The following is a 17713-nucleotide window of genomic DNA, read 5'->3' as shown; positions in this document are numbered from 1 at the left end:
ACTGGGAAGATTAAAAATGTTTTTTCTTCAAATGCCAAATATTCTTAAAAAAAAAAAACATGATAATCATTAAATTCACGGTTTTATACCAAGAACGGGTTTGGTTTGTTGGGGAAAATATCCCAAGAAACAACAACAAAATTTCTTTTAAATTCGCAAAAATGTGGGGCAAAAAAATCTTTTGTATGAACATGCAAATTCGCAGATGCCAAACAGAGTATGCAGTGGTCAACCGTACGCTTTATTTGGAGAACTGAGAGAGCCAACAAGTCCTCAAAGTGATGTTATATTATGGTCTCCCATTTCAAAAGCGAGAGAATGACAACAGGCACTAAAGAATACTTTTCAAAGTGTCTTTAAATAAGTGTGTGTTTTATTACATGTATAAAGTGTTGTAGAGGGGTAAAACTATCAAAAATAGATTCTATGTAGTCTCAATATTGCAGATTTTCATCCCCCACGACAGACGGGGGTTCGCTGTAATAGCTTTTTGTACTCATGATGTAATTTTTCTGCAGTTTTAACTTCCGAGTGAGTGGTGCAGCATTTACCTGCTCCGAGTAAGCTTCCCTCAGCTCGGGTGAGTCCAGCTCTTCCTGCAAACGCTCGCCGGACGTGATGGGCTTCACGCCAGCTGTCCTGGCCGCCTGGCTCACGGCGTCCGACAGCGACACCAGGCTCCCGCTGCCCAGTCCCGTCTGAGGGCGGGGAAAAAAATCAAATAAACCAAACACGCGAGTGCAGCGAGGAAGGACGCTGATTATCGGTAAGTGAATTTACTCCACAAGCAATTTGCTCACCTTCCTGCGTTTGGCCGGCATGCCGTGCAAGTAGGCGTCGGACAGTGGGGGCTGCGCCTTCATCTTCCTCTGAGTCATCATGTCACAACGGATGATGGGTACCCACTCCTGCAAAACATTCCCAAACCTAAATCATCAGCTACCAAGAGAATCAATGCATCTGTTTGGAGTGATCTTCATTTAACTTTAACTACAGGGAACAGTCATCAAGCCATCTATTTTCTGAAGCGAACGCGCATGTTTATATTTGCCCACGGATGGCACAAAATGGCGGCAAAGCACTACTTTTCTATTAGGCAGGGCTATGGTTTGTAAGGAGCGCCTCCGCTCACTTCAAAATAGTTCCTTGGTACCAATATGCCAAAAGCTGCGCCAAAGCAACACTTTTATACAGTGGACCGTCCTTGACAGGTTTTTTTTTTTTTGGCCATTTTTTTAAAGAGTAGATGTTAAAAGCCTCCAACATGTTCATGAGGACAATGACTGGCATTGTCTTAAAGGTTGATATGTTCAATAACCCATTAAGGACTGGAGCGCATAACGGGGAGAGCGTAAACGTCATTTTCTATTTATTATTTAATTCTCGGTCTCCAATGAAATGCATCAGAATATACACGTGACGGTGTTGCGAGACCGCGGAGAATGTCGCAGATTTTGTGGACTTTGAACCAGTGAAACCAGTCGAACGTGATATGATATGGTTTGTAGACAATGACGATTTTGACGTCTTTGTAACAGAATAGAGGATGGTAATTCCCACCCGATTTTTTTTTTTTAATTAAAATAGTGCTTCTCTTGCACTGACACGTTATTTTTACATCTTCGATTGAAACAGTAAATAATAATAAACTATGCCTGTGTGAAAGCCACATGTCCAAGCTCTGTAAACCTTTTGGAATTATGTTTCTGTCTGCCACAGGGGCTGAGATAAATTATTTGTAAGTGTTGAATTTCTGGGAAAACTTTTCAAGGGTAATTCCAAAGGTGACCTTACGTTTTGGGGAGCGGTTGAGCCAGGTGCTTTAGGCCTTAATGGTTTAAAGATAAAAACGATTTATCAATTTAGTCATTTATATTTATTTCACATTGTCTTCTGGATGATAATCTTTAGTTATTCTGAATAAAATGTATTTTTGATAAAATTGTTGGGTGTCTGGAAATGAATACTTGGACTTACATCAATTCCTATGGAAAATATTACTCTGGTTTTCATACGGTTTGGTTATAGTCAAGACTTTTTGGAACAGATGAAAGTAATTTCCATACTATTGCGCGCATCTTATATTGTAGCCTCTGCCTTGACCACAAATGTTTGCCCATCTCTGGGCTACTGCAATGTCCATTTGAATCCTTGACTGAAAAACTACCTACTATTCCACAAAATCCTTAACAAAAAAAACCCCAATTAAATCCCGGCTCCCAATGAAAGAAAAAGTTCTCACAGGAGGAACGGTGGCTGCCCAGGCTTCAGACTCTCCGGCCGAGACCTCACTGGTGCCCTCGGCCCCCTCCGCCGCCTTGTCGCCGCCCAACGGCGCGGCCCCGCCTGCGGTGGCCAAGTCGGCGGGTGGCGCTCTGGTCTCCCGTGACGACGACACTGACATGGCCTCCTCTGCTGTGGTGGCGGCGGCTGGCGAGAGGGTCTCACTCATCTTCGGGGAGGGGGAAAAAAGAAGGCAGAAGAAACAGAGCAACAAAGCAAGGCAAAGTCAAACACCGGTCTAAATATCAACGCATAAGTAATGAATTAGAAAAGAGGATAAGGAGACAGATGGTTTACCGTCGCACTTTGTGTCTGTTCTGGTTCCTGTGTGTCGGTCGCGCCGGACTGATCCCTCTGTGAAAAGAAAAATGTTATATATTATTTATGAGCATTTAATATGGCCACCGTAACAGGATATAACAGGAGGCACTTCCTTGACATACAGCATGTGACCTGTAGATTACGCACCTAACTTTATTTCTAGACTTAAAAAAAACACACATTGTACAGTAATGCTTTCACTGGGTTACTTTCCAAAAACCGCAGGGAAAAGTAAAGTAAATACAGTGGAACCTAAAGTTACGAACTTGATTGGTTCTGTGAGCCCGTTTGAAACTTGAACCGTTCATAAATCGAGGTAATGTTTCGCACTGAAATGAATGTAAATGCAATTAATCAGTTTCAGCCCCAAAATTAAGTTATACTTTTACGTGAAACACACTATTATAAAGAAATAAAACGCTTAAAAAACATGACAACACAACTATTTATTGTGCATTAACTTGACCTACGGAAGGAAAATGGGATAGAGGACTATAACTCCTCAATTGAAAAAGAATCTTCTTTCACAATAACATGGGGACATTCTGATTCAAGTGTTTTGTTTGTGTCTAATTCTTTTTGAATTCATTGCTTGATTTTGGCACAACGATCCAGGAAAATATGCCTTTTTCTAGTATTTATGTATTTATTTATTTATTTTTTTATAAAAGTGTGACTTCACATTTTCATTTAAAAGATTATTTTGCTCCAAATTGCATCAGTGTACATTTTTTTTCTTGCCTCGCTCACGCAATCACCATTAAGTGCTTCTCATTTGTCAGTCTAAGCTTGATATATTTATAGAAACAAACATTTTTTTCCTCTACATGTACTCTTGATTTTGATAGGTTCAGGGCTTATATTGTTCACAGCACACAATATTCTGTGGGTCTTGACAGATCAGTCAAATTGTTCTAAAGCAGTGGGCAATATGGGGAATTCTGCTTTAAATAATAAGTGGTACAAAAAAATGGATCCTACAAATAATGTATCTTTGCTCAGGTATCTATGCCAGTAACATATAGTGACAGGCTGAACAACTACATGCGCGTTCACCAGATGGCAAAAGGTCCAATTGACCTTTACAACAGAATAATAGCAAAGTGTTCAGCTACTTCAGATAAAACCAATACCAGTGTCTGGTGTGACAACTTTTGGACAATTGCTTTCAACACAACAGGACAAGGGAGGTGAGGGGTGTTCAACTTTCAATCCCTGTGAAATGTGAATATGTAGGGTGCCAACAGCACATGTTCAGAGTTCTACAATAATAAAATGTGTTTTTTTTTAAAGAAAAAAAAAGAATATAGCCTAGATATCACTGAAGCAGTAGTGGTGTTTACCTGTGTGTAAACAATATAATTATGGATCTGCTCTGTGGTGACGGGAAGGTGCTCCAGGATGAACTGCAGCCTCATGGTCATCATGCTGGTCATCCAGTTGAGCAAGCTTGGGCTGACGTCGCTCGACATCCTCCGCTAAAAGCACACACGCAGAAACAAATAAAGCGCAAGTTATACATCACTAAGATAAGAAAATGGAAAATACGGACAAAGTTCAGATGGAAGAAGTGACGATTGTTGACATACAATGCGGTGGTTAATGACGGCGGTCAGAGCACGTTGGTCTCCTCTCAGGCAGTGCAGGTTGAGTGCAAGACACTCAAACAGAGCCTGGTTGCACAACTGAAGCAGACGAAGGCCGAAAGAATCATCTGGGAAACATAGACAGAAAAATACATTTAAAAACAAAAAGGGGGTACATTTTAACTAATCAGTTTTAGGGGGAAAAAAAGGATCATGTAAATAAATCAGCACTCTTGATATTGTGGAGTCTGGATTTAAGAACGGAGCGAGGCATGTGTAGCTCGCAAGCTATACTTTCCCCATCCCTGTATCAGAAAAAAAAAAACACCATAAAATAAAGGGACAAAAAAAATGTAAATAAAATCATAAATAAAGATGCCGATGCAAATCTGAAAACACTCCTGTCAAATCTCCACTCAAACTTAACTAAACTAAAATGATCATGCTTTTTCAAGACATTTTTTTTTCAAACAAACTTATACACCATGTAAAATGAATTTTACATGTCACACAACATTTGTCTACTTTTTACTCATCTATCACAGACATGAGCATGTGGTAGCTGCCAGGAGAGTTCAATGAACAATAGGCAACAGCTAACAACATCCACACAGATGAAGTGCACCTGTACAGCGAAGGATGTGTGTGGCAATGAGCGTCAGCTGCTGTCGAAAGAAAGACATGTTGGTCTGGGTAACATCCACGCCCTCCAGCACGGTGACCGAGGATTCCCTCTGTGTGCAGCCACAAAAAAAAAAAAAAAAAGGACACATGACCACAAGATTGCAGAACACGGACAGCTTAGCGCCAAATAAAAAACCTCAACTCACAAAGCTTTCTGAGATGTCTTCCTCAAGTTCTTGCACGATGGTATCAGCAGCAGCCTGTGAAGAAGAAGAAAAAAAAATCACTGTTATTTCATTTATCTAAAAAGGGGACTTTTCATCACCTTCTGTGTTGTTTGTTCTGATATTGCTGGTTTATTTGTTTACTGATTTCCCCTTGTTCTGTGCTTATCAGATTGTCCCGTAATGTGTGCATGAATGTCCAAATAAAACACATGGAAATTTAACGAAAAAGGAATATAAGCTGTGAACCAGCGGTACTCACGGCGATGTTTGCATCGGTGGGCTCTCGGCCGTTGAGGTAGCTCTGGCGGAAGAACTGGGCCAGCTGGGTTTGGATGCGGCCCAGCGGCTGGTGATGGCCGTGCAGCAGCATGACCAGATCCGACATGGTGAACGTCTGGCAAACAAGCATCAGCAGCTCGCCGAAGAACCCTGACCGTAACAGACACACAATGAGGCAAGCATGGGGTTGCGCTCTTTCAACTGTTTAGAAAAGGATTTTAAATGAATTTGCTACACAAGGGGCGGGAAAGATTGGCCAGGTAATTTAAAAAAATACAAATAAAATGAGTATTTAACACTATTTTAATAATGAAATAAAATGGTGGGGGTGGAGGTAAATGGAGTGCACTTACCTACATAACAAATGTTAAAATGTGAGTGCTTTATTATAGATTAAAAATAATAATTGAATGTCATTTTAAAATGTTCTTTGTTGTAAATTATTATTTATAGACCTTAAAAATAAATATCTACTGTATATCATCGCTGTCCTGTGAAAAACATGCCCATTTTTAAATTTTTTAAAACATTTTTACGTGAATGGGGTTTCTGCGTTAGACATTGCATTAACATGAACATTTTTTCAAATTACAAAATTGGACACACGTGTTTTTCACAGGACAGCGACGATATGTAAAACATGTACATGTGAGGTATCCTGTAATCATTTATCCTCTGTATTTAGAATGTTAGAAACCTATCATTAAGATGCCCGGAAATGCGGGGGGGCGTATGACACCATTGTAGTTAATTGTGTCACCTACCAGATGGCTCCTCCGGGCTGATGAAGATGTTGGTGCTCTGAGAGAGCCTTTGCATGAACTGCGCGATGCTCTCTGTATCATTCTGCGCTTGGCCCAAGGAGCCCATCATGCTGGTCAGGACGCCGCGGACGATGCCGATGAACGGCTCTGGGTTGAGAGCGTCGGGCGCCGCCCCGGGGTTGGATGTGGGATTGGTGCTCGCGTTAGGAGCACCGTTGGTGCCGGTTGGGGGCGGAGGTGGCGGCGGCGGCTGGGAGAAGATGGGCTGCGTGGAGTGGAGAGTGGAAATGGGCACCAAGAAGTGTCTAAAACCAGTTGCACACCAGCAGGCTGCAACTTTTTTGTAGCGCCAACCTACAGTATTTTATTGACCTAACAAACAACGTGGCAAAATTGTCAAAGACGAACCACACAGACCTGCTGCATCAAGTCGGCTACCCCCCGCATGAGGTTCGGGATGCTGGAGGTGGTGACCGTGATGGAGGGCGCCCCCGCCTGGCCGGTGGCGCCGAGGAGCGAGCCGAGCATTTGGCCGAGGTCTGGGTGCATCTCGGGGGCCTGGGCTTGCTGGCCGCCGTTGCCCTCTGACTGATTCGGCGGGCTGGCGGTGTTGGCGTCGCCGCTCGAGACGGAGAAGGAGGAAGACGAGGAGGTGGAGGACGTTTGGGAGGAGGCAGAAGAGGATGTGGAGGAGGGTGTTGGCGTGGTGGAGGAGGAGGAGGTGTTAGCCGCCTGACCAGCTGTGAAAATAAAAAAATGGAGATATTATTCCCAAAAAGTTAGGGATGCAGTGGTGCTCGAGATACTAGCTTAATTTGTCCGGTGACCAGAGATCTTCAGTCAGAATGATTTCAATCAGAATGACAAAAAGTCTCCATGTAAAGCAGGCTACTGATACGCTTCCTTTGCCCATCTATGACATTTTGGATTGTTTGTTTTCATTTGTTCGCCTTGCTATGGAAAGTTGAATTACTCACTGTATTGGGCTTTAGGGTGAAATTTCAGGATGAATTTAAAATTCACAATAACTTTCACAGGTGAACTTAATTTCACCTTTCTAAACTGTCAAAGGCATATGGCTGAGTAGTGTTTTGGTACTTTCAATGCAGAGCTTATACCTTTGAATGGGTTCATTTCGGCTACCCAAAAATAGTGTGCTGTAATTCTTTATCCATGGGGCATTTTGAAAAAAAGCATGAACTGTTTTACAATTTGAGGAAACATTTATTTAAAAATCTGTCCCCTCTAAGATGTTTCCATGAATTAAAGTATATACTTGCCCATTTGTCCTGGCATCAGAAGCTGACCAACCACCGCACTAATCATCTGGTTGACAGCAGCAGCATTGAAAGCCTGTAAACAAGACATCTGAATTATTCAACTGTGTATTAGTGAACTTGACAGTAATGACGAATGTATGCTTCCCACCTGCCCTGGCTGCTGGCCCGGCATGGCCGCCCTAACGTTTATGGTGGTGCCTCGAGTGCCGAATGCCGGCAGAGGGATGTTGGGAGCGAAGGGGGGACGGGTGAACACCACTCTGGCCTGGGGCTGTAGACCGGCGTGAGGGGGCGGCGGCGGCGCAGTAGGCGTGGTTGTCGGGGTGTTAGGACCCGTGGTTGTGGCCGAGGAGTTAGCCGTGGAGTTGTAGCCGGGAGGGGTGGGCTGCGGCGGGCCTGGTTGGCCTGTGGCGGCGGCGGCGGCGCTGGTCGCCACAGCCGTGGCGTACTGAGTGATCTGTTGCATTAGATTACGCATGAAGTCTGGTGGAAGACCACCTAAAGGGAAGCAAAATCAAGGTGAACAATCATTTCTCACCCATGTTCAAACTGATGAGCCGTCTTCATTGTAATATTTACTATTCATTTCGTTATTAACCAATAATATATTAAGTTAAATAATTAAACATCTTACTGTATATGTACATTTTACTTTTTATTTACAACAAATAATTTTTTTAAAATGTCCCAAATAATGCAACAAATACTACACACTCATGATAAAGAAAGTCAACTCAAAATTGTTCTTTATAATCATATGTTCTATGCACCTCCCCAAGTCTAAACAAAGCATTCTGATTAATATTGCGTTGGTGGAATATGAGTTAAGCAGCAAAATTCGCCTGTTTTTTTTAGCCATCGCAAGGGTCACTTGCAGTCACCTGAAAATGACATCACAGTTCCACAGGGCTCAAGTAACAACCAATTACGGCTCAGCTTTTTCTGAAGCTGAGGCATGATTGGTTGTTACCTGAGGCCTGAGAAACTGTGATGTCATTTTCAGTTGACAGCAAGTGACAAAATGACTGAGATGTGGTAAAATTGGGTGGATTTTACTACCTAACTCATATTCCACAAACGCAAGACGCAAATCAGAATTGCCATGATTAACCATTGGACAATACGGACTGGATTGAGCTCATTGTTTGAGCTGGGAAAATATATTTTTACCTGGCTGTCCTGGCATCTGGTGACCAGCAGTCGGGTTCGGGCCTGAGCCTACACACACACACACATGTACAAATATCACAAAACAGATTAGTTTTTGGACAAAAAACACAAACACTGGTATGCCCCCTAAGATGATCATGCAGTGGGGGAAGGGGAGAAAAACCACATTTAACAAATAAAAGGCTGCACTGGCAGCCATGATGTGTAAGAAAGATTCAATCAGTGGCAGGCAGGGGACAACACACCGTCCGTGTTCATCTGCATCATGACCACCGGGCCTGCCTGGTGGCTGATCCTGATGACGCGGGGGCCGGCCTGGCCCTGGCCCTGTCCCTGTCCAGCCTGCTGATTGGACGGAGAAGTCTGTGAGGGAGAGGTCTGTCCCTGACCTGCCTGCTCTGAGTGGCCGGCCGGTGGGGCGGGCGGGGCTTGTCCCTCGGTGCCGTTGGCTGCGCCGGACATGGTGGCGCCCAGGTTCATCTGTGGGAGGAGACGCGGGATTTTCAGTCAGCGGGACCAATAAGGCAAAGCCGCACTCAGCGGTGGCAAAAAGTACTCTTCCTCGGTGGAGAGACTCTTCCAAGTCAACTTGAAAATGTTTTCTTTACAATAATACGTTGCAAGCGGTCCCACTAGTCTAAACATAGTATTCTGATTAATATTGCATTTGTGGAGTATGAATCAAGGAGCAAAATCTGCCTGTTTCTATCCATCTCAGGGGGCGGCCATTTTCCCACTTGCTGTCGACTGAAAATGACATCACAGTTGCTCAGCTACTAAGAACTGAAAAAAATACGCCCATCCTGTATGTTTTGGGGGGTTATACAGAAACTTTTTTAATGCCACAAGTTGGTGCTTTTAGGCTGACACAAAACAACACTTTCGTCTCAAATTATTTTGTTTGCAGATAAGGTCAATCGAGTAGCTGATTGCTACCTTCGATACAGGGGACCACGGTTCAAATCCCAGTCATGAACGCTATCATCCAAATGGGTATATTTGACCCTAAAGCCAACCCAATGCTTGTGTTACCCAGTACCAAATCCAGATAAAAATGAGTGGGGTGCATCAGGTGTGCCAAACATAACTGTGGCGACACCTAATGAGACGTGCCACTCACAGGGAAAATCTCACAGACTGCAGTGTCACTAATAGACAGCGATCAGGTCATGAGTGGTTTACATAGAGTACAATGGAGTTATGTGGCCATTAAATGTCTATATGGATTTAGTACAATGGTGCCGGCAAAGATTTTTGCATCGACCATTATTTGTGATCAACTTTGTCGATTTTTTCCCCCCACCTATATAGTATATAGTAAAGATGTTTTCAAAAGTAGGCAGTAAAAATAAAAAAGCCACCTGAAAAATCTATTTAAGTAAAGTATTTGTACTTGGTTACTTGCCATAACTGCCCACTCTCAAACTTACTTGCACAGGTATGTGGTGGTGCACGGCGCCGGGCATCGTGACGGGAACTGTGTAATGGGACATGGGCCGCACTACGTGGAGGTGCCGCGGCACCGGGCTCAGGAGATTCAGCCGCAGATCGCTCAGGGCCACCAAGGCATTACCCAAGAGACGCAGACACTCCCATGTGAGGACCAGCGTCTGCTGGTCGTCCTCTCTTTCCTGCAGACAAAAAGAAGACGGGTTTAGGCTGGGTTTGAACGATTGTATCGAGTATTTTTTCTCAGGAAGCTGTGCTGTATTGGCCCTGGCCCTGCACAGTAATGACATAAGTTTCAATGATGCTTTCAAATTAAGCATCCTCAAACAGTATTATTTAAAGCAGAAGTCAACCCAAACATATTTTTTTTCAAAAATATTTTCTTTTCAGGCCCATTACTTGAAACAAGGCATTCGGATGAATATTGCGTTGGAATATGAGTTAAGCAGCAAAATCCACCCGTTTAGCCATTTCAGGGGGCGGACATTTTTTCCACATCTGTCGACTGAAAATAACATCACAGCTGCTCAGGGCTCAGATAACGACCAATCATGGCCCAGCTTCAGAAAACAGTGCTAAAAATGGGTGGATTAACTCTTATTCCACAAATGCAATATTTGTCAGAATGCCTTGTTTCAACTAGTGGGCCTGCATAGAACATATTCTGGAAACAAATATGTTTGGGTTGACTTACCCTTAAAGCCTTTAAGAAAATAATACATCTATGTTGTACTTTTTTTCCTTGATATGTTTTGGGGGGGCACAGTGGTCGACTGGTTAGCACGTCCGCCTCACAGTTCAGAGTTCGTGGGTTCGATCCCGGCCTCGGCCTCCCTGTGTGGAGTTTGCATGTTCTCCCCGTGCCTGCGTGGGTTTTCTCCGGGTACTCCGGTTTCCTCCCACATTCCAAAAACATGCATGGTAAGTTGATTGGACTCTCTAAATTGCCCCTAGGTGTGATTGTGAGTGCGGATGTTTGTCTCTGTGTGCCCTGCGATTGGCTGGCACCCAATTCGGGGTGTCCCCCGCCTACTGCCCGAAGGCTGCTGGGATAGGCTCCAGCACTCCCCGCGACCCTTGTGAGGATAAGCGGTATGGATAATAATGGATGTTTTGGGGGGATTTCGCAGTATAAAATCAAACTGAATATTCAACAATTGACATTTTTTTGCGCGTTATATCTTGGTCAAGCCATTCCTTATGGAAGGACATAACGCACAAAAAAATGTTTGCAGCACAGTAAAAAGATCAATGATGATTGATCAATTTAAGGGGATGAAAATCAAAATACTGACTAATGAATATGGAAAAAAGCAAGAATGAGTTCATCGGATTTATGTAAGAAATGTGTGCTGGCTCATTTGGGCCATTGTCATTGAACATAAGGTGGTCCAACCCGGGCCACTGTTTATGCAGAACCCCGACTAAAGGAGCGTAACTCCTACTGTGTTATTGTTGTATTCTGCGGACGTGGCCGTCTCCAAGATGGTGTGAGCTCTCTGGATGAAGGGCTGAAGCCTCTCCTCCACCCGCCGCAGTTCCGACAACATCTCGGCCAGCTCGGTCGGGCTGGGGTGTCTAGTTAATGAAAAACAATGGCATATTCACTTCCAATAAAACATAATGAGCTAATTATGAGTGTCAACGCGAGTGTGTGAGAGTCTCACTGGGGCCCAGGTTGAGGTGTCGGTCCCTCAGATGGCACTGAGGAAGCGGAGGGCGGAGGTGGCGGTGTCACCGGAGGAGGGGAGGTGTCCATAGGCTGAGCAGAGGGAGATGGAGTGGAGGTGGTGGACGAAGACGAAGGAGGTGGCGGGGCAGCGGCGGACGAAGCCTCTCTTTGGGCGTGAACAGACGGGTCATCTGTCCGACCCTGACGGTGCAATTGCAGTAAATTACAAAATTGAAGGTTGGATTTTAGCAGGATATTTGAATACTGCACCTGACAAACACCCTGTATTATAAAAAAAAAAAAAAAAAAAAACTACAATACAAAAACTAAACCAACTAACTGAATTAGAAAAACAAAAAAACTCTAAAGGAACAAAAAACTGATGAAAAACCCAAAGCTATTATAACCTTGCAATTGAGGGTGACTAGTAGAACATTTATGCAAGGTGCGCCGGGGGTCTCACCTCCATCCTTTCAATGAGATCATTGATGTCACTCAGCATGTTCTCGGCTAGCAACAACCTCAGCCGAGGTTCGCTGTGCACCGGCTGATCCATGTCAATGTGCACATTCACCGACCCGTTGCTCTGAAATCGACAAGGCGGATGAGAATATTCAAGTGTGTGGATTATAAAATAGATCTGACGCTTCCGAAAAATAACAAGAACCAAACACACAGCTCCTTGACCTACTTAATAACGACTTACCCCAGTGCTGGTTGTCACTCTGGCGTTCCTCGCATTGTCCCCCATGCCAGACACCATCTGCTGTACTGACATCTAAACAGGAGGAGGAAACAAATGTCAATGCTGGAAGCTGTAAAAAGAAAAAAAAAAAAACAACAAAAAAAAACAAACATTTTTTTAACTATGAGAACTAAAAAGGTCCACAGGTTGTACCTGAATTTGTTGGGGGTCCATGATGTTGACAGGGAGGTTGAAGGTCCCCAACATGACATAGCTATTGGCGTTGCGGTCGTGCGGAGGCGGCTGAGGCCCATCCTGTGATGACGATGAGCCGCCGCCGTCGGCTGAGGTGCCACCCGCCCCCGAACCGGGCTGGGAGGGCGGAGGGGGTGCACGCTCCACCAAGTGAATCACCTTGCCACCCACATCTAAGACACACAGGAAATGTTGGAGGTGAGGAATGAATGAATAAATAAATAAATAAATGTATTTAATTTATTTATTTATTTATTTTTCTTTCCAAAATTCCAGTTTTTACAAAAGGCTCAGTTCAAATTTACCAGACCAATGCCGGTGCATTTGAGGAGTCTCTTGTTATTGGTCCAGTTTTGTTGGTATCAGACCCGTGAATGTGACGCCATTTTTCTCCAATACCAGTCCGATAGTTATTTGTCCGATTGTTATCGTGCACCCCTATATGAAATTGTCACTCATCACGGTATCAATTTGAATTGCGAGAACAGTGAAGGGTCAACCCTCGATTGAATAGTGTTGCATTTTGGTTTCTCCAGTTGTGCTAAATTAAGTGACATACAACATGTGGATTACTCACTGTAGTCTGCCAAGGTCCTTTCATCCTGCAAGACTCTGCCCTGGTAGATGAGCCGCTGTTTGTCAATTGGAATCCCCACAGAAGACGCGATGTGCTCCTTGAACTCTTTTACGGTCAACTACAAGAAGTGGAATTTTTTTTATACCAGATCAAGCCAATCACAAACTGAGAATCCAGTTTGAAGTTACTTCCTTATTTACCTGACTGCCGACAGTGTAGGTTCTGCTTTGAGAGTCTAATGTTTTCACCGTCACTTCTATGTCTGCACTCTGTTCCTCCATGGTGTTTCTGTAACATGACACAAAGGTAATAAACATAATGACAGAATAATATTCAACATACGCTTCCACGTTGTTATTATATAGGACATTTGGTGTCCACTCAAGGTCCAACTATGCAGAATCGTTTATAAATAGCTAGACTAATGTACAAATTGATGTGGAGATTAAAATTTAAATTAAAAAAAAATATATCACAGCAGCAATATTCGCACATAAATGCTTTTATGAATAATTCGAATTAAATACAATCTAATAAAGTAAAAACGGTATATTTGCTTAAATAGCCAACATGTCTGCATTTTCATCATGCTGTATTTATTCAACTATTTGAGGTCGTTTTTCCTATTTAAAAAAACACAGCATCAACATGTCTTCCGGTTGTTTTCTAAAGAGTCTCCCTTACCTTTCTCTAATTTGATTATGGATATACGCAAAATTGTCAGATGAATATTTCATTTGTCACAATTTAAAAAAATATATTTTTAAAAGCTAGATAGCATGACACGCATACAATCAATTATACTTAACCAAATCTTGCCTGAGCTGAGGTCGCAATTTGACCTGCAACCTTAGTGTTGTTTGGTACATTACTAGACTTAGCTGGTTTTATCGTTACGTCATTCATTTTCGAAAGGAGATAGATTTTTGCCATCGCCCACTAGAGATGCATTACACTAAACAAAAATCTAAACAAACTAGAGCTACACTTAAAAAGTAAACACACAGTGCTTCTGGAAAGGCTGCCACTTTTATCAGCGCCGTTGTTCAGACCTCAGTGTATACTACGTCTACTTTGACGTTCTGGATTCTTCTAGCTAACCGAGGAAACTCGACTATAAAAAAAGCAACACTAATGCCACTTAAATGTTGCCTAAAGGACACAAGTGGTGGGGTATACTTTGACAAAAACACCAGCCGCTGCCACCTCCTCAGAGTACTAGCTGACGGGATGGACTCCTGTGTGGAGAAGTTAGCAACGAAGCTAACAAGAGCGAACCCCGAGCTAACGTTCAGCAACAAGAAGGTATTTATTTTATGTCAAGATACAAACTATGATCGCAATGGCGAAAAAAAGAGTACAGTTTTACCTTGATGGCTACTCTGCCCGTTTCACTTATCTGTCGTACACTTCTGTTTCTTATCACCAAATTCCAAACGCGTTCCGGCTAGCGTCTCTAGCTAAGCTAGCACTTGCCGGGGTATGTGGAAGTGACGTAACGTTGAGACAGGAAATTATAAATGTACTCGTATTTTATTACAAAATCATTTTTGTAAGAACAAACCAAAAAGAAAAAAGAAAGAATTTGTTCGTTATTAAAAAATTGTCAATTAAAAAAAATCCCTACAAGAAAAGGCTCAAATGTATTGTACTATTCATTTTATTTCAATGAAAAAGGATCAGACTTAGAGCACAATACACTTTATTGTGATTGTCACAGGTATATGTTGTAATGCTCAGAGTAACATCGCGAACCAAACACAATTCAGAAACCGGCCATTTCATCCGTTATAACGTTCATTCTTTTGTTTCAATGGAAACAAGAGCAAAACGAGTTGCAATATGGCAAACGGACTTGGAGGGGCAGCTTTGCTTCACAGTTGCGTCGAAGCCAGCCGGAGCTAAAATACATAAAATACAAAAATACATGATGAACCAATCAAAATTTAGCACAAGTTAATTACATTTTTTAAAAGAACACGATTCATGCAAATGGCACAGACTTGGGAAATGTTTAAGTTCTTCATTTTTATTGAATTTTGACGAGACGTTGCAAATTGCGTGACAGTTACGTCAGCTTGTTTTACAAAAAGAAGACCGGAAGTCGTTCTTTAAGCAACGAATCCCAATTCAATAACATTTGAATAAATACATTAATGGAAAGGATACGGGGAATGACAGAATTGGAAATGTTTCCGTTTTCATTTTTTAATTAATTAATTAATTAATTTTGTTTCAACGAGATGTCAAAAAAAATGCGTCACAGTTCCGGAAGCGGTCCTCGAAGCAACATGGCGAACTTTGTAGAGGCGAAAACTCGTGCGGAGTTTGAGGATTTCCTGACCAAAGCTGGCTCTCGACTCACGGTGGTGCACTTCCAGGCGTCATGGGCTCCACAGTGCGGCCAGATGAACGAGGTGATGTCCGAGCTGGCCAAGGAGCACGCTCACACCACGTTTGTTAAGCTAGAGGCTGAAGCGGTGCCGGACGTGTCGGAGAAGTATGAAATCGCTTCCGTGCCCACGTTCGTCCTCTTTAAAGGCGGCGTGCAAGTGGACCGGCTGGACGGGGCCCATGCTCCGGAGCTCTCAAAGAAGGTCCAGCGACTGGTAGCCAGCGTGGGCTCGGAGCCCGAACGGGGCCCGGTGGATCTAAACGAGCGGCTGAAGAAGCTGATCAACGCGGCGCCTTGCATGTTGTTCATGAAGGGCACCGCGCAGGAGCCCCGTTGCGGCTTCAGTCGGCAGATGGTGGCCCTCCTCAATGAGAGAAACATCCCGTTCAGTACTTTCGACATCCTCTCCGACGAAGACGTGCGCCAGGGTCTGAAAACCTACTCCAACTGGCCCACCTATCCGCAGCTGTACGCCAACGGCGAGCTCCTGGGCGGCCTGGACATTGTCAAGGAGATGGCCGAGTCCGGCGACCTGGAGAGCGCCTGCCCTACGGCGGTCACCCTGGAGCACCGACTCAAGGAGTTGATCAACCGCAGCCCGGTGATGTTGTTCATGAAGGGCAGCAAGGAAGCGGCGCGTTGCGGCTTCAGCAGGCAGATCCTGGAGGTTCTGAACAGCACTGGCTTGGACTACGACACGTTCGACATCCTGCTGGACGAAGAAGTGCGCCAGGGGCTCAAGAATTACTCCAACTGGCCTACCTACCCACAGCTCTACGTGAAAGGCGAGCTCGTCGGGGGTCTGGACATTGTCAAGGAGCTTAAGGAGAGCGGCGAGCTGCTGACCGTGCTGAAGGGGGACTCTTAGGATAAAGGTGTCAAACTCTTGGCTCGGGGGGCCACATTTGGCTCGCTAGAACAAACCATGTATGTCAGAATCATCTTTGTTAGTAAATTACCGTACCAAAATTGCCAAGTGTTTTCAGTTTCAGTAACGTTGACATATTGCCAGCTTCAAATTTATGCTCACAGTAAACACTGAATTGACCAAGATATATTCAAAAAACACAAAATGTAAAACAAAGCAACACATAAGCAGCGTAAATTTCCAAGCGTCTCCACTTTTAATAGTTGAGATATTGCAAGCATATTTGTTACCAAACCCGGCCCTGTGTGGTTGCATTTCCATTACATTTTTTCAAGGCCGTGCAGTTCCAGAAAAACTGTTCCTCAGAACCTCTTCCAACCTGGTTCTAGAATGCAGGCCGAGGAGGGCCGTGATGTCACTGCCATCTCATTGGCCGACAGATGTAGCCGTTTGTTTAAGCGTTGTTGCGAAGAACCCCACTACCCACGACCATTTCATGGCTTTAAGCAAGCAAAGAATACAGCATATACAATACACATAGTGTTTTACAACAACACCTAACCATATTTACAATTTCATATGTACCTGTGGTTAAAATAAATTAAGATTGTGGTAAAAATATGTGTGAGGTGTACGCACTTGTCTGGGTCCATTCAAGTGAATGAGAGGGAGCCCCGTCTTTCAAGCTATCGTTTCCTCTTTATTGTAGCCGCACAATAATGTCTGTCAAGGAACACATGGGTTGCTGTAAAAATAGGATGTGGTCTACAAAGTACAACAAAGGCAAAAATGAGGATTAAACTATGTGCGATATGTGAACCGCAGGGTACTGAACTCACTTGGAAGCACTGTTCCTAAATGCATCAAAGTGTGAGTTATGTACTTTAATGTCAACAAAAATGCTATTTACTGTCTGACTCATCCTGACTGCGTCATCACACTATCAGTTTCACATTTAGTCACCTTCATTTTCTGTAGGATGGAACAGCTTTTCTACTACTGTGTGGCACTGCTTACATAAATAAAATGTGTTCTAGCTAACAATTACCCACACTTTGTGTGTTAAATCTGGGTGAAATAAGGTGAGTGTGTGTCATATTGTACATGCACATCTCAAAATGTAAGTATAAGGCAAAAAAAAAAAGTTAATTTATTTTCGTAGTTCTTAAAACTCCTACAAGCTATTTTGATGAGTATTCTACAATAGTTTCTTGTGAGGTGGTGAATTTGGGGCATTTTCTAGCTTTAAGCTATAATCATAAAAAAATAAAAAATAAA

The 17713-nt window shown here is 43.4% G+C and overlaps 2 protein-coding genes across 3 annotated transcripts in view; one reads left to right on the top strand and one right to left on the bottom strand.

Moving 5' to 3' along the window:
* Positions 1–14668, bottom strand: part of bag6 (BCL2 associated athanogene 6) — a 15720-nt gene extending 1052 nt beyond the window's left edge. Inside the window, exons 1-24 of one of the 2 annotated variants that reach the window (XM_086038777.1) lie at positions 14542–14668; positions 13373–13460; positions 13173–13290; positions 12554–12768; positions 12362–12433; positions 12119–12241; positions 11651–11856; positions 11429–11561; positions 9965–10165; positions 8780–9014; positions 8535–8582; positions 7513–7862; positions 7365–7437; positions 6502–6824; positions 6085–6349; positions 5301–5470; positions 5021–5074; positions 4816–4924; positions 4194–4318; positions 3948–4082; positions 2581–2637; positions 2243–2452; positions 801–908; positions 552–698 (exon numbers count right to left, since the gene is read on the bottom strand). In XM_086038777.1, the coding sequence (XP_085894903.1) occupies positions 552–698; positions 801–908; positions 2243–2452; positions 2581–2637; positions 3948–4082; positions 4194–4318; positions 4816–4924; positions 5021–5074; positions 5301–5470; positions 6085–6349; positions 6502–6824; positions 7365–7437; positions 7513–7862; positions 8535–8582; positions 8780–9014; positions 9965–10165; positions 11429–11561; positions 11651–11856; positions 12119–12241; positions 12362–12433; positions 12554–12768; positions 13173–13290; positions 13373–13453 (3558 nt within the window). In that variant the 5' untranslated portion in view covers positions 13454–13460; positions 14542–14668. The remainder of the gene's footprint in view (positions 1–551; positions 699–800; positions 909–2242; positions 2453–2580; positions 2638–3947; positions 4083–4193; positions 4319–4815; positions 4925–5020; positions 5075–5300; positions 5471–6084; positions 6350–6501; positions 6825–7364; positions 7438–7512; positions 7863–8534; positions 8583–8779; positions 9015–9964; positions 10166–11428; positions 11562–11650; positions 11857–12118; positions 12242–12361; positions 12434–12553; positions 12769–13172; positions 13291–13372; positions 13461–14541) is intronic. The other variant, XM_086038778.1, reaches the window with a different exon arrangement.
* Positions 14669–15412: 744 nt separating this feature from the next.
* glrx3 (glutaredoxin 3) lies at positions 15413–17488 on the top strand. The gene has a single exon (XM_086039091.1). It carries the CDS (start codon positions 15416–15418, stop codon positions 16433–16435), a length of 1020 nt encoding a protein of 339 aa, XP_085895217.1. The 5' UTR covers positions 15413–15415; the 3' UTR covers positions 16436–17488.
* Positions 17489–17713: the final 225 nt, after the last annotated feature.

This window comes from Filicampus tigris, chromosome 8 (assembly GCF_054856515.1).
Source record: "Filicampus tigris isolate MCC_2025a chromosome 8, RoL_Ftig_1.0, whole genome shotgun sequence".
Classification (NCBI taxonomy): domain Eukaryota; kingdom Metazoa; phylum Chordata; class Actinopteri; order Syngnathiformes; family Syngnathidae; genus Filicampus; species Filicampus tigris.
The sequence above is the reverse complement of the archived record's forward strand: the minus strand, read 5'-3'. Positions and strand labels throughout refer to the sequence as shown.

Bases quoted from the DNA above. Each gene is read 5' to 3' on its own strand.
- glrx3 (XM_086039091.1), top strand. From the start codon at position 15,416: ATGTCAAAAAAAATGCGTCACAGTTCCGGAAGCGGTCCTCGAAGCAAC.